General features: G+C 50.2%; 1 protein-coding gene across 2 annotated transcripts; it reads left to right on the top strand.

Annotated features, from left to right (window-relative positions):
• Positions 1 to 4,362: 4,362 nt before the first annotated feature.
• On the top strand, positions 4,363 to 12,971 carry LOC104254603 (transmembrane protein 45B). Of its 2 annotated transcripts, XM_009808423.2 has the most exons (6): positions 4,363 to 4,425; positions 8,942 to 9,143; positions 9,627 to 9,839; positions 10,859 to 11,043; positions 11,925 to 12,070; positions 12,854 to 12,971. In XM_009808423.2, the coding sequence occupies exons 2-6, from the start codon at positions 8,960 to 8,962 to the stop codon at positions 12,969 to 12,971; spliced, it is 846 nt and encodes a 281-aa protein (XP_009806725.1). In that variant the 5' UTR covers positions 4,363 to 4,425; positions 8,942 to 8,959. The 2 variants fall into 2 exon arrangements, with proteins under 2 accessions (XP_009806725.1, XP_059685731.1); XM_059829748.1 differs by lacking the exon at positions 4,363 to 4,425 and having other exon boundaries at positions 8,960 to 9,143; positions 11,925 to 12,067; positions 12,848 to 12,971.
• The last annotated feature ends 2,472 nt before the right edge of the window (positions 12,972 to 15,443 follow it).

Below are 15,443 nucleotides of genomic sequence, written 5' to 3'. Positions count from 1 at the left end.
TCCAGCTTGCTTTCCAATTTTCCTGCATTCTAAAATTGCGGGCAACCAGTGCAGCTCATCTCTCCGCGGCGGATGACTCTTTCACCCGTCCCCTCTGCCAGCACACGAAAACGAGGGAACTAATTTCCTGGCTCTGACACTCCATCATTGCCCCCATTAATTCTGAGCTCTTCCCGAGCAAATTTACTCATTGCTCCCTCCTCTTCCGACTGCGTGCTCCAGCCTGTACCTAACACTGCATCCTTGGAGACTGCAGGTACCGAAGAGCATATCTTCCCAGAGGGCATCCTGAGATGTTCCCCAGAGCAGCAAACTCCTGTTTTCCTGGTCAGATTTGCATGTTGGTGTAAAGAGACCGGCAGGCTGCTGTTTGCTCTCAGAGGTCCTATGGATATGTTTAGGGGCTGCAGTTCTGCGTGGGATAGGCAGGGAGAAAATAGACATCAGGAGGTGGAAAATTAGAGATGGGCCCCAAAAATTCCTAGAACAGGGGTTATGACTTTTTTCCAGGACCAATTTCATGTGAAGGCAATAAGACTTAGAAAAGCTGCTAATCAGGACTTGAGCCCTGGCTTTTTTGTTTTTTTGGCTGGGTGCACGGTGCGGTGTGCGGAGCAGGACTCCCACCTCCAGCGGTAGCCCAGGGCCCGTGGCTGGTGAGAGGGCAAAATCCCAACACAGGTCAGATGAGTTATAGCCTTTACCTGTGATTTCAAGGATGTTTAAGGAACTATGAGGGTTTTAAGGCGTGGCTGAGCCCCAGTGAAAATGTAGTTATAAATTAGGACTTTTTTTTTTAATACGTTTTATTGGGGAATAGTTGCTCTGGACCACGTGGACATGAGAAGTTCTGCTGAGGTCAGATTCTGTTTAACCCCCAGCTCCGGGATGGTCTTTACAACAATAAATACACATGGAGAGGTTCTTTGTTTCCTTATAGTAAGATCCACCCCCCCACACACACACCCTATGGTTTCATTCTGCAAATATTTGACAGTGCAAATTTCCTGGTAGCCAAGAAACACCAACACGCCACAGCAGAGCATTTAGTAGGGGCAGATTTCCATTTCAGCGACAGGTTTAGCTAAAGGTTGAGGTTTTTAGCTAAACTCAGCCTTTCAAGATGAGAGGAGCTGTGGAATTTATGTACCAGCTCCAGCAACTTCGTCACTACTAACCAAGATTTCTGCATGGCATTTTCGGTGCTTCAGTTGTGTTTTTGGACATCCCCTGTTTTTTGTCATGAGCTTGCACAGAGAGGCAGCAACTCCCCAGCTAAATAATTCTTCATGTTTCCAGGCCCTCCATCTCACCACTCATTTTCCTCTCATTTATTTCCCAACCTCGGTTTCAGGTGTAGGGTTTTTTTGGGGTAAAGCCTTCCATATGCCTGCAGCACCCCTATTTATTCTGATTTATTCCAGGGCTTGCGGGACACGTATTAAAATAGCAGCAGGCTCCTAGGACGTTCATGAAACAATTTCATGGAGGAGCTGCCTAACTAGAGAAAAGAAATGCCTGCAGCTTGGCTTTTGCCTCTGGAAAATCTGAATCGCCCCACCTGAAACAACACACAGGGTTTGGGCATCCAACCCCATCGCCGATAAAAATCAGGATGCCTGCGGGATGCTTCCACCCTTCCAGTAGCGCCCACCTCTCCGAGTGCTGAGAGAGGATGAATTAATGGATAATTATTTTTACAAGAAGCCACCTGTTTAAACAACATTGCGGGACAGGGTGAGGGGAATAGATTTGATTTTAATAAATCAAAATAATAATTAAAAAAGAAAAAGACAGGGGATTGCCAGACAGCACTTCTAACCATGAAGTAATTTATAAAACAGGGTGGATATATTTAAAGCATTAAAATTCGGCTTTCTTACTACAACTTCCCTGTGGCAGGTGTATTTGCTCTCAGTGATGTAAGTACCTGTGCTGCTCCAGAGAAGTGAGTTAAACCCGGGGTTACGTTGCACAGAAGGCTCTGTCAGTGCTTCTCTTACAAATAGTGATAATAACGCTTACCTCTCTCCCAAGGGTGTCGTGGCGTTTAATTATTTAACATTTGTAAAGCACTCGCAGGGCTGGAGATGAAAGTGGAAAGTATTATTAAGAATAAACTACGTTTTAGAGGAGGCCTGGTCAGAAAATTTGAGTTCAGAGTTGAAATATGGGTTATGAGCAGGGATCCCTGGAGGGGCATCCATCACGACCTGGGAAGCATGGAAAATAAAGTGCTTCGAAGAAATTAATCCGTTCTGCGGTGTTTCGTGGCCGGGGCTGCGCAGAGGGGTGCGGGGAGCTGGGGTGGGGGGTAATGCCCCAGGCAGCCCCCCTGTCCCCACACGAGCTGGGTGATGGGGGAGTCCGGTAGAAAGAAGTTTAATCATTGCAATGAAATGTGAGAAAATAAGGATTTGGGGGGGAAAAGCCTTGAGACAGCCACGTTTTCAAGTCAGGAAGTTGCAGATGAGTTTTGGGGGAGAAAACTGCAAATTAAAGCAGCTGCTGTGCTCAGGGGTGGGGGGATTTTGTGTGTCCTGGGCCATCTCTCCCCTCCGGCCGGGGTTTGGGAGAGGCTGGGAGCAGCAGGGCAGGCAGGGAGGAGGCAGGTGCCGCAGGCAGGGAGGAGCCCGGCTCACCTGGGCGCAGGTACGGCAGTGGGATCGCCGGGACAGGTAAGGTCCCGCTGGCCTGGGCCGGTGTGGGGAGGGGGCTTCGTGTTGGGAAGGGGCTGGGGAAGGTGGGGGAAAGTCACTCCGAGGCGTGGGACTCACACACAACCCCCTCCCCAAAGCTGGGAGGGGAAGGGACCCCCTCTGCCCACCCTTTGGGTGGGAAGGGATGGAGGACCCCTAAATTTGGCATCTGAATCAGTCCCATAGGAATGGAGGAGAGGGGTTGGGGTGGGCGAGCCTGGACCCAGTCCCCTTGGGAAAGCAAACTGGGGGGGTGGGGGGCAAACTGGGGGTGGTGGGCTCTGCCTTCCTCAACCCACCGGGGTGTCCTGGGGTCCCGGTGGGATGGGGCGGAGGAGGGTTTGCTGCTGTCCCTGCCAGACTGGGCTGCGGCGGTGGGATGCGATGGGGCTTTCCGAGGAGGAAGTTGAAAAATAAACACAATAGGTGGGACCTGAAGGCTGGCAGAGGTGAGAGCGGGGCAGCCTGAGGACAAGCGGTCCCCCCCCAAACCCCCTGAGCCCCTTGTTGGGCCACCTGCAAGAAGCCCTCGCCAGCTCCCTGCTCTGCTCCCCGCCAAATTAAACCAAAAAGCTCTGCCTACCAGCTAGACCGAAATCGCTGCTGCGCGCGCTGAACCGAAAAGTCTCTCCCCACCCTCCCCTCCCCGCAGAATTACCCCAAAAAGTCTCTTTCAGTGCCCAAAAATGTGCAGATTAGGAGGAAAACCAGAGCCCCAGGGACTGCCCTGCTCACGGGATGGTGTGTCTCCCTTAGCGGCGCACTGCTGGGGAAGGGTTTCTTCCTTCTTCCTACCAGCCTGTCATCAAAAAACTAATGACATCTCACTTTTGCAGCAGAGGGGACAATCCCCAAGGCACAGGGCGCTTGCAGAGGTTTGTGTGGGGCAGCCACAGCTGTCTAAGAAATGGAGGTGCATTTGCGTTACTCAACAGGCTTAGGTGTATACGTTTAAGGTGAATACCTGGATATATCTGGGATATATTGCAATGGAAACGGTTTCTTCAGTAGCTTGTCTTTGAGAGTTTTCTTTGAGGGATATCAAAGGCAGCTGGGAGGAGCGCTTAGCCTCATGTTGAGGGGCAATCAGGACAATTTTAGGATGAGCAATCGTCTTGTCTTCGGAAAATACCCATTTTTGCGGCATTGCTGGTGGCGTTAATGCGGGTTTTGCGTCACTTTTGTGCCGGTAGTGCGAGGTAATAGGGGTTGGTGGAGTCAGGACTATTCCACCATCGCGCAGAGCTGGGGAGGCAGTTTGGTGCACAGACCTCGGCTCGCCGAGTCCAAAGGCAACCACTGCCTTTAGAAAGCATTTTAATCTCTTGGGCATCATGCAGAGGCGAAGAAAAATGGCTTCTAAGATGGTAACGCGCATTTCCCAAAACAGATCATTTTTAAAGTCAGACCTCATTGCCTTAAAGCCACAAATAAACAAACACAGGTTGTAAAGAGAAGCGAAAAGATGACGAAGCACCCGCTCAGAGCCCCTGTAATTAAGATGGCTTTGGCTAATTTGTTTTATTTCTCAGTTTTCTCTGCTGGGCTGTAACTCGGAGCTGCTTCTTGCTGCTTCCCTGACGGCGGGGCTTAGCGCAAGGATGGAGAGACATAAAACAGAAGGCAAAAAGAGGCAGAATAAGGAAGAGCGGGAGCAGGCAGAGAGCAATATAACCTCCCCATCACCAGCATTTCGGTCTCTCTCTCCCCCAGTGTCTCTTTTCAGGTGGGTCCATTGTGTCTCTTCAATAGACCTCAGGTCCAGCATCCCGAATTTGAAGCTTTCATCCCAGTTTGAGCTTCCACGTTGAATTTTCCCATTGCAGAGGGCCTTCCTTTTTGGATTAGCTCAGTCTATCGCGTCTGTCCGTCAGCAGCCACTGTACAAGCTCCTGCAGCACCTGAGGGTCCTTCAGATATTGCCCGGCAATTGAGCCTAATAGGTTCCAGTGAAGATGATAATTTTTAACCTAAGCCTGAAACCCCTAAGGATCCTTTAGAGGCAGAAAAGTTGCTGTCCTGGTTTTGCAGACACAGCTGTGCTCGCGAGTATTAGTAACAAATAACATGATTGCTCGGTGTCACCATTAACGCTCCCCGGTGCAGATGGAGGCAGAGATGGAAGAAAAACCGGCGATAATGGGCTGAAATGGTTCAGAGTGGGGTTTTAGTCTGACATTAATGCATTAGGGATCCAACTCCTAGGGGAGCTAATGGAAGTGCTGCTATGATTAGAAGTGCCTCTACAGACAAGTAAGACAGTGCTGGTAATGGAGTGAGGCAGTGCAGGCAGGCAGCGGGCAACAGGAGAGCTTGTATTTGTAGGAGATGCTTCTTCTGACATCTCTTGGATGTCTCCTTTGCCATCTTTCTGTCCGCAAAGGTGCAGTTATCTCACTTCTGTGTCTTCTCCTCCAGTCGCCCCGTTGCTGGAGCACGCTGCCTTCCCTCCCAGCCTTTTTTAATCCCTGGAGGGGTGTTTGGGCTGTGGGGTTGGTGATGCGGTGTTCAGAGGGAGATGTGATGCACAGGGAGAGCGGGAGGGTTGGAGATGGGCTGATGGAGGATGCGTTTTTGGATGACGCACCTCAGCTGCTGTCAGTCCGTAGGTCTGGGTTTGATGCTCTCCTGCTGTCTCGGATTCAGCACGAGGAGACCCAAACCACCTCAAAAAGGGTTGGAAATAGCTTCGTTATTTCCAGATACGCGCCTCGGTGGCATTCCCCAGCTCAGCCTGAGCTCAGCCTTTTATTTGTTGTTTTTGCAAGCCAAGACATTTCTCTTCTTCGCTGAGTCAGCCTTTCCCCGGGGACCGTCCCCGTCACCCGCAGACGCTCCGAGAGCCAGGCGGCAGGTCCCACGGCGAGCAAACCAGCTCTGGTGTGTCTGAACTGCCTGATTTGCAGAGGTCGAAGGGCAAAGTTAATTGCAGGGGTGATGGCTGCGACCTGCTCCCAACGGCGAACTTTAGACCGTAATTTCTAAGCTGGGGAAAATGGAAGTGATGCTCTGACCGAGATGTTATCGAAGCACTGATAAAACCTCTGCAAAAAAACACCTCGGTAAAGCAAACGAGACCTTTGGAAAACTCAAAGGGCCCAGGGTTTGGCTGAAAAGAGATTATCTGTGCCTGCCATGGTAGGGCGAGAGGAGGAGGCGAAAGCCTGGTCGGGCTCCTCGCCATCCTCCGGATGCCTCCCGGGGTGGTCGGGTGCATTAGCTATAAACCAAGAAGAAACCAGCTCCTTTGGGAGGGGATAAGAGCAGATGAAACAGTAAATCATTAAGCCGGGCGCTGCGCATGGCATTGTAATAAACAGGGGGCAAAGTGCGTTAATTACAAGGGACGCGGGTGCGTTATCGAACATGCAGGTTAGACGGCGAGGGATCGGGGCAAAGTCATGCTTTGCAGGGATGCCCTGTAACAACAGTTGTTGCTGCCAACCCCAACGTCAGCTGGACCGTCAGCTTTTTCTTTTCCCCAGTGTGGTTGATTGCAGGCAAAGTCTCGCTGCATTTGGAGCTCTGGGGATAAACAAGAGCTGTTTGCTCCAGGGCGCTCACAGTTGAAAACATAATTGGTTTCCCCCCCCCCCCTCCCCGTGCTCACCTCTTGCATGTTTTCAGAGGAGGAAGAGAAGCAGGAGAAATAGTTTCGCTGGTCATGCGTCCCCGATAAGCCGCCCTGCTTCCTGCTAGCGAGCGATCGGGCAGGTACGGACGGCAGCAACCCTGAAACAGTCCCCGTCGCCCTGCCGAGCTCACCCTGTCTCACGTAAGCGCTGTAAGGTGGACGTGCTGGCCAGCCAGGTTGCACGTACTCCATTTAAGTGACCTTTAAGTTTCCCCGCTTTGATTGATCAGTGTACCCTTTAGGTCATCCCATTTTGACTGCATCGCTCTCATGTGGGAAACCATCAGGTCCCATTAACCGTCTGCCTTTAAAATGTAACTGTTGGAGCTAGGTCATGGAGTTATATATGTGATTATATATTGCTGTGGTAGTGTTATAGCATTAGTATGGCACGATATGGCTGCAGTGCTTCTTGTTGTGGTATTCCAGGATCGGTTTAGTTCTGTGCTCAGTCGTTATCCTGGTATTATACCCTCACGTGTATGCGATGGGGTTCGCTGATCACCCAGAAAATGCAGATTTCTCAGCCATCTCCCTGGCTCAGGTATGCTGCTCCCTTAATGAGAGGGATACAGGTGGATGCTCTGATTCCCTGGTTGTCTCTTTCAAAGGACTATTGTATTAAGCCACTGGACTGTGCTAGCGTTGCTGGTAAACGGCGTCTTGCTTTGGGTTTGTGTTTAATTACCCAATGCACCCACTGTCAATAAATCTCTCCTTTTAAGTCATGAAATAAGGCAGAGCCTTGCAGTGCTGCTAACAGCTGCCTGCAAAGCTGCTCACCAACGTGGTAGAAAATATTTCCACGCACAGCTTTTCCACCCTGGGATTAAATCCCCTCCTAAATTCGTTTGCGTGAAACCCACCGCGATAGCTCACAGGTATCTGGTGAAGGCAGGAACTGCGGGACCAACCCGGTGTAAGCTGCAAGGACGTCAGCCTTGCTGCATGTAGCTGCACGCACCGGGGTGGTGTTTGCCCGAGGAGGCAATGTTTGCTTACTTCGAGGTGTTGGATTAGCTGGTTTGGTTAAACCAGTTCAAATCGGGCAGGGCGGCTACAGGGCTTTAGCAGGTCTGATCTAACCCGGCGGATTTTCCTGCCCCGGGACAGCCGCCTCTGGGAGATGGTATCTGCACACAGCCAAGCTCCGGGGGCATGGACTTCACGGGGCAAAACAAGGTGTCCCTGGGACAAACCGACCTGAAATCAGGTATTAATAAAGCCAAAGCAACCGCTCTCCCCTCTCAAAGGCTGGCAGCAGCAAGCCACGTTCAACCTCACGCCCAAATTATCCTTTATGCAGAAGGCAGGCAACAGCAGAATAAGAGCATTTTTTGGTTTATATTTCCAGCGAGTGGGGACTGAAGCCCAAAATGCATCTGGGGAAGGCGGTTTAAGGATAACCGGGTCGCGGGCATCTGGGATGGGGAGGTCAGGTCCAGCGCCAAACTACGCAGCCCCTTGCTGTGTGGATGGGCGGCATCCACGGCAGGAGAGAGCTGGTTTCTGCCCATTGTGAAGCGCAGCTCGGCACGGAGAGGAGCGTTGCAGAACGGAGGAGCAAGTCCTGGGCGCCGGCGGCGCAGCCTTTGCTATCAATTAAAAAAATCCTAATTGACCAGCCTGACACAACCGACGAAGGCAGTCCCCCGAACATATGCTCAAGCCCACATCAAAGAGCTAATCGTTTCTCCACCTAATTAAGCAAACCAGCAAATGGCAAACAGGAGCCGGCTGGGCTTTAATTGCTGTAATTCTCCTAGGAAACGGGTCCCCCCGGCTCTCCTACTAACCGTCCATGTGTGCGCTCCGGCACAAAGGGGCACAGAGACTCTAGCAGCTCGGCTGGGATCCCCGGGCTCTGCGCGGCGCAAATCCGGCTTAGTGATGCTCCGGAGAGAGAAGAAGGGGTGGGAGGAGGCGGTGATGCAGGGAGCGAGTTGGTTTCTTTGCCCAGAACCAAAATGTTTTGTTTCCAGCAGTTTTTGGGGTATTTTTGAAACTACATTTTTAACAAAATGCTTTGGCTTTGCGAAATAGATGCGAGGTGGTTTTTTTTCCCCCCTCCAGGGGCTGAAAAAATTCCAGGTATTTAAAAAATTTTGGACATAGCACACCACTTCTGTGGCTGGTCAAGGAGCTAAAGAAACCCACTGATGTTTACCCCTAGACCTTACTGTTTTCCCTGTGTATTATCTCTCCTGCCTGGCCCCAAAAAGCCCACCCTGCCCTGGTCTGCAGTGGATGCTCTCGCTCATACCTGCAGAAGGGTAGGAAAAGCAGGAGCTACTGCTGGGAGGGATCCTGGGGATGCAAGGTTCGGGCTGGGATGTGTCTCAGATTGCAGCAGGTGTGAGGCCTCTGCTAAACTGGTCTGGGCTCCGGCTTTTTTGGACATTTCCTAATCTTGGGGCAAAGGTCTCAGAGAAGTCCCAGATTTTCCCACCTCTCACCCTTGGAGGGTTTCCCAGTGCTCTTTCCTATTCCCATGTGCCTGGTCAAGCCTTTTCCAGTCCTCCCTGAAAGGGAAATCCCATTTTCTCCAGTGTTATGTCAAATCACTGGTGTAAGTTGTATAATGCCATTGTTTTTCTTTGCCTTGTAGTCGGAGGACGTTTTCGGGATGGCGAACTTCAAGGGTCACGCGCTTCCAGGCAGTTTCTTCCTGCTCTTTGGGCTCTGGTGGTCTGTGAAATACCCGCTGCAGTATCTCAGCCAGAAAGTAAATAAGCAATCCCACAGGATTTATTGTTTCCAGCGTGTGGATGCCATCGAAGGGGGAATCAAAATCATCTTTGCTCTAATAGGTAAGGGTTATATTTTGCTAGCTATGCTGGGAACTTCCCAGCCTGTAGTGATGACTGTACTGGAGCCCTTACTCCAGAGAAACCAGTCCAGATGTGGAAGGATGCATCCTTGATGTTCATCCTATCTTGATCTCTAATAGGGTTTGATGTGAAAAGACCAAGTCTCGTACCCCTTCCCAAAGCTGAGCTACCATTAATGCAGGCCTGATTTTTATCACAGAATCACAGAATCATTAAGGTTGGAAAAGACCTGTAAGATCATCAAGACCAACCATTAACCCAACACCACCACCATGCCCACTAAACCATGTCCCGAACTGCCATGTCCACACGTTTTTTGAACACCTCCAGTGACATCCAGTCCTTTCTCCCTAACGCAAAACCATCAGCTCTTGCTTCAGAAACCCCACGCAGCAATGAGTAGCATCAGCCATCATTGCAAATAAACCACCAGAAACGGCATGCGTTTGCGTGTCCGTGCAGGGATGCTGGCGGAGCAGTTCGTCCCGGACGGTCCACACTTGTACCTCTACAGTGGGGAGAACCACGACTGGGTGAAGCTGATGAACTGGCAGCACACCACCATGTACCTCTTCTACGGCCTCTCCGGGGTGGTGGACGTCTTCACCTACACCTCCCAGGCGGTGCCGCGGGGTCTGGATCGCCTCATGCTGTCCGTGGCCGTGTTCGTTGAAGGTGGGTAGAAGGTGGCGCTTAATTCAGGGAGGGGTATTGGAGGGTCAGTTGGAGAGGGACCGAAATTTGCCAGTCTGAGATGTTGCTCTGAACACCCCTGAAGATAGGACACGTTGTAGGTGATGTATTATGGAAGGGCAGTCTGTAGCAAGATGGGAAATACGGGCCTCATGAACTGGTCCTGGCTCTGCCTGGTGTGGAATTTGTGGGGTGACAGCCCCAGTACAAAGCAGCAGGCTGAGTTTCCTCGTTATGATAAATGGATGGTGGATGCTGCATTTCTCTTACACCTACAGAGCGGCTCTCGTGCCCCGTGTTCCCCCCCGAGAGCCATTAATTGCATTGCAGGCATCGTCATCCTCATCCACGTGCATTGCACGTGGCAAATTCAAGTGACTTATTCGAGCTTCAGCACATCGTGAATATCATTTTGTCTTCAGGCTGTCTTGCAAGTCGCGAGCCAAGATTTCAGCCCCCTCTTGGATCACGCAGGGAAAAGACACTAGGAGATGAAGGTCTTGCTTGTATAGAAAACCCCTTAATGAAGGCACAACTCTTGTTATTTTCCCTTCCCCAATCCCAGTGGTTTTTGAAGCAGCAGCAGGGGCAGCTCAACAGGCACAGTTTGGCGTGTAAGAAAAGGAAATCTATTTTTTCCAGCTCCCAAGAAAATGGTGAAGTTTAGCAATAGAAAAGCAGGACACAGCGGGAGCCTGGCTACGCGGGGAGGGAGATCTGAAGAGATGATGGCACCGACACGGGAAGAAAACCACCCTTCCGTTGTCCTCTGCCTTTGGTCCCCATCTTGCTCAGATCCTCCTGCCCCAAGGTTGGGCATCTCATCCCTCCAGGATGGTGGGATGCCAGGAGACCTGGAGGGATGATGCTATGTGGAGTCCCTTGTTTTTGTGGTGACCGGTCTCAATTCAGCAAGCGGGCAGGCAATTTACTCTACCAGGGCTCTGTGGTCGTGGTTGGTGGTGTTAATGCTCCTCTAAGGGTGGTACGTATTTTGGCAGGTTGTCTCTTCTATTACCACGTCCTTCACCGCCCGATGCTGGATCAGCATATCCACTCCCTGCTGCTCATCGCCATCTTTTCAGGGGCCTGCAGCATCATGCTGGAGGTCTTCCTCCGCGACAACATTGTCCTGGAGATGTTCAGAGCCGGTGTCACCATCGTCCAGGGAACGTGGTTCTGGCAGGTCAGTTCTGCCTCCCGTTGTGGAGCAGAGCACTGAGGTAGGAGAGCAATGGGAAAAGAGGAAAAGAAGCCACGTGTCACGTATCAATCGCACGTCTCTGAAGGATAATTTTGCCTGGCTCGCTTCATAAATAGATCATAACCCAGAATGAAAATTTACTTATCACAGGTCATCTCTGATGACTGCTCCTGCTGAAATAGCTGTTTGTCTTGGCTTATTGCTTCTCTGGGGGGAACAGCAAAAGCGAGCGCTCGCAGTGAGCGAGCAGCATTTTACAGTATCTAACAACCAAGTACTAATTGCTTAATGTGTCTAATGCACCCTGCAGCACTCCCTCTGGTTTAGTGGGAAGATGCAAACCCCACCAAGCAATAAAATGGCTGAGTAAAAATACGGCCAGCTGCTTGCTTTGGTAGTAGTTGGAGAAGCAAAGACATCAGCTGGAGATAACCGCTCCCAAAACTAGGCTGCCGAAGAGAAACGCGAGTTCCCCTCCTCTCTTTCAGCCCCAGGGCTGCTGCGCTAACTCAAACACAAATTCAGAGATTAAAATCTGTGCTAAGCTTGTAAAATACTAAATTTGGAGTTTTTAAAGAATGGCCTGGAGTCTGCAATGCAGAGGGACAAATGTATCTGGATATTGCACAGAAAAAGAGAGACAGCAGGCGCAGGCTTGCTTTGCGTGGCCTCTCGCTGCAAGGCTGGACTTTAATGAGACCAGCACTGTCTCAGCAAAACCCACTCTCCTGGTCAGGGCTCAAGTCCCTCCGTCACCACGTGCATCATGGAGATAACCGAGATGGACAGAGGGGTGCTGGAGGGCTTCAGGACCTTGATTTTTTTTTTTTCCCCCAAGGTAATAAATTGCTTGTTCCACCCAGATCGGGGTCGTGCTGTTCCAGCCGTGGGGAGGTCCGATGTGGGATGAGAAGGACCACAGCAACATGATGTTCCTCACCATGTGCTTCTTCTGGCACTGGGCAGCCGCTGTGGCCGTCCTGGCTATAAACTACACTCTCACTTACTGGTACGGCTGGGGCATGAATTTGGGCAGGAGCGGGGTGGGGGCAGACAGGGCTGGGGACGGCTGGAGTGAGACACAGATGTAGTCCAGCCGATCCTGGAGTACAAAGTCACAGCTGAATAAGCAGCCCGTGACCACTGCAAGTTTTAGGGCACGGCGACAAGGGTGCACGTTATTTGTCGAGTGCACAGAATGCAAAACAGTGTCAGCAAGAGGCACTGGCATTAAAAGCAGAGAAGTCAAATCACCGAGTCCCCGAAGCTGCTCCTGGAACTCACACCGCTTTTTTTTTTGTGCTCTGCACCGAGTGCTGGAAGTCAAACTTTAATTCGATAGAGAAAGCAAAGCATTACCAGGCCCGCCTGACGCTTTGTCCCCTCCCTCACAAGGATTTCGAAGCCGTTGACAGTCACTGAGTTATTAGAGGTACAACAGCACCATCTGATCGCTAAGGCATCGCCAGCCCCCGACATGGCTTTTCCAAGGGGATGGAAAGGGAATATTATCCCACTTTCAGGGGTGCTCCTACGGCCTGCAAGCCTCTAAGGGATGCTGCTTGGCTTGCTGAGACATGGGCTACAGAAGGGATGGTCCGGTCTATGCAAGAAAATAGACTTTATACAGAATAAAAAAACCCCAAACCCCCAAAATTCAGCGTTTTAGGACCTCTATAATAGTTTCTTCCCCTCTGTGTATTCCTTACAAGTGCACGTGGCTCCCCTGAGCATTCTAGTGGCATTAGTTTGGGGGTTTTGCTAACGGTGATTTGTTGCTCCTGTGTTCCAGCTGCATCCAGAGGTGCAGGAGAGGCAGCGGAGAGCCCTACATCGGGCTCGGAGTCCGGCAGCAAAAGTGTGACACGAGCTCCCAAGCCGCCTTCTTAAATGGTTCTGATGAAGAGTGAAGAGGGCACAATCTCCTTCTCCAAATATGTGAAAAATCCATTTTCTAGAAGAAAAAAAAATAATTGAATGAAATATTTATGTTTTGGAAGAGCAAAGAGAGGTGCCACCGTTCTGCTATTGGGAAGCACATTGAGCGCATGGGTGGTAGCTGCCCTCCGTCCGTACCCACATATCGCCACCTCTGAAATGAGCACTGTTTGCAGTGGTTTTTAGCAACAAAATTAAGTGCAGAAATTCAATGTGACGAGGTCACTTCGTCCTATGGGTTCCCGTGGGTGTTCCCATAGTGATGGACAGTATCCTTTGCCCAGCCAGGCTTTGACCTGCCGCGATTGCAGTCAGGGAAACCTCCGAGCTGAGGTCACGTACCTCTGGACCAAGGCATCATCCCAAGGAAGAAGAGTAAAAGAGCGTTAAATGCGAGATTATGTCAAATTTGCAGCATCGTGGCTTGATTGTACATAATACAAATTTTATTACCGAAGCCTTGAACTAAAGGGGGGTTTTGTTAATAGGTTTCATGTTCACTTAAAGGCTGAAAGTGTGAATAAATGTGAAATAAAAATCCTCACTGAGCTGATATCCTTAAATTTAAGTCTGATAAATTATAGTGTGTAATAATAGCTTAGACAAATCCATCCCTCAGACCTGTAAAGCCTGAAGGGCTGTAAGATACATGGCTAAGCAGCGGGGATTCATAAACCATCCCAGTTTTCCATTGCAAATAAACCCCTCAGCTTAGAAAGTGGGATGAAACAGGCACACATTTAGTTTTTAGCCTGCCTTTGCCAGCTAATTTCTTGAAAAAAAGTGACTGGAAATGTCACCTCCTAGGTAGGAGGAAAATGTGCCTGTAGTGAGTACGAGGATTAAAAATATATATACACATATATATATAAAAAAATAAACACCAGCGCAAGCTGAACTGCAACTGTTCATGTCTCAAACCCTGGGGCTGGAAGGATGCTCTGCACTGGAGTCTTCTCGCTGCTGCGTAACGGGGAGGGCGATGGATGGCAGCTGATTTTTGCCTTCATGCTCATGACTGAACAGAAAAGCAGCTGCTGGCGGGTCCAAGCGTCTGCGACTGTGTGTGCACACCCAGGGAAGGCAAAGCTCGTCTTTTAACACCCGTTCCCCTTGTGCAAAGAGCCTGTTGCAGACTAAGGGGGCTACAGCCTGGGCTTTATTGCTTATTAACAGCGCTATAAAGACTAACCAGCTTTCCTCGAATGCCAGCTTTCCTATATTTCCACCGCGGAGCCGGTTTATTTTGCAGGGCTGGATATCGGGAGGTGCAAACAGGCTCGGTGTGAAGAGAATTAAGCAGCGGAGTACCGCATCTCCCTAAATCCATCTGATAAACGCCGTGCAATTAAGTCTCATGAGTTGTAAGCGCTGAACACGACGAGCATTTTGCAGGTACTTTTTTTTTTTCTGACGAGTGGAACAGCTTTTCTAAACTGCACAAATTCCTCTTGCTGCTACGATGAGACGCAACCCGGGGAGAGCGTTTTCCTAATGCACAGAGAAAACCCTGTTTGCAAGGTGACAAACCGAGTTACCCCGAGTGCTGCAGGACAGAAATCAGCTTAATTGAACAGCAAAAAGGCCTTGCGTGGTGCTCGGAATTATTTGTGGTCTGCTCTGAATTATTTTCTTTTAGCAAACAGACCAAACATCCCTATTCCCATTAAAGAGCCACACGAGGGCAGCAGCAGTGGCAAAGCTGGGGCTGGAGGTGCAGGAACACGCTCCAGGCTGGCTGAGGTTGCAGTCACCTTGCAGCCACCCTTCTCCTTGCCACCCCCAAAAGTCCGAGGTCATTGCCATCCGAGGGCACGCAGATTAAAGCTGACCTTGGTTTTTAAAAGCACTCCTTGCTTTTGAAGGTGGGAGAGGGTTGATTTAATTTTTTACGGCTCTCTTTGCTGCCCTTAATCAAGTCACCATCTCCTTTCACCTCGAGGTTTTCTTTGTCCCTTGTCACATCGTGGCCACAAAACACTTTTCCCCTCTGTCGCACCCGGTGTCTGGAATAGTTTCTGTCTGCCTCATTAACTCCCCGCTCCTACAAACATCCCAGGACTGTCAATAGAGCGCTCGCTAATTTGTTTTCCAACTCTGGAGCACATTCTTTCCCGAGGTATGAAGGTCAGGAAAGGAGGAGAGATATAGCCTGTGATTATGAAAGAAAATACGGGTGGTATTCATTTCTGGATGAGAATTAAGGATTTTTGTTTTAGCTAAAAACCACATTTGCAAACAGCTTAGGTACCCAAACAAGGGCACGAAGGCTGCTGGGTGCACGCTGAGTGGTCCAGAGATGGTTTATTACATAGTGAGGTGCGATCATGAGCCATCCTCACCTTTATTTCTTACGTGATAGATATACCAGGACAGTCCTAAACAGAGTATTGCTTTTAACACAACCTTAATATCAACCACTAAGCCTGGATTATGTTTTTCAC

This window comes from Gavia stellata, chromosome 26, assembly GCF_030936135.1.
Source record: "Gavia stellata isolate bGavSte3 chromosome 26, bGavSte3.hap2, whole genome shotgun sequence".
In the NCBI taxonomy this organism is placed as follows: Eukaryota; Metazoa; Chordata; class Aves; order Gaviiformes; family Gaviidae; genus Gavia; species Gavia stellata.
The sequence above is the reverse complement of the archived record's forward strand: the minus strand, read 5'-3'. Positions and strand labels throughout refer to the sequence as shown.

What these genes read in the sequence shown, in the direction of transcription:
- LOC104254603 (XM_059829748.1), top strand. Translation starts at nt 8,960, where the DNA reads ATGGCGAACTTCAAGGGTCACGCGCTTCCAGGCAGTTTCTTCCTGCTC. An exon ending in CGTGGCCGTGTTCGTTGAAG is followed by an intron (nt 9,840 to 10,858) that starts GTGGGTAGAAGG and finishes GTATTTTGGCAG; the next exon opens with GTTGTCTCTTCTATTACCAC. An exon ending in AGGGAACGTGGTTCTGGCAG is followed by an intron (nt 11,044 to 11,924) that starts GTCAGTTCTGCC and finishes TGTTCCACCCAG; the next exon opens with ATCGGGGTCGTGCTGTTCCA.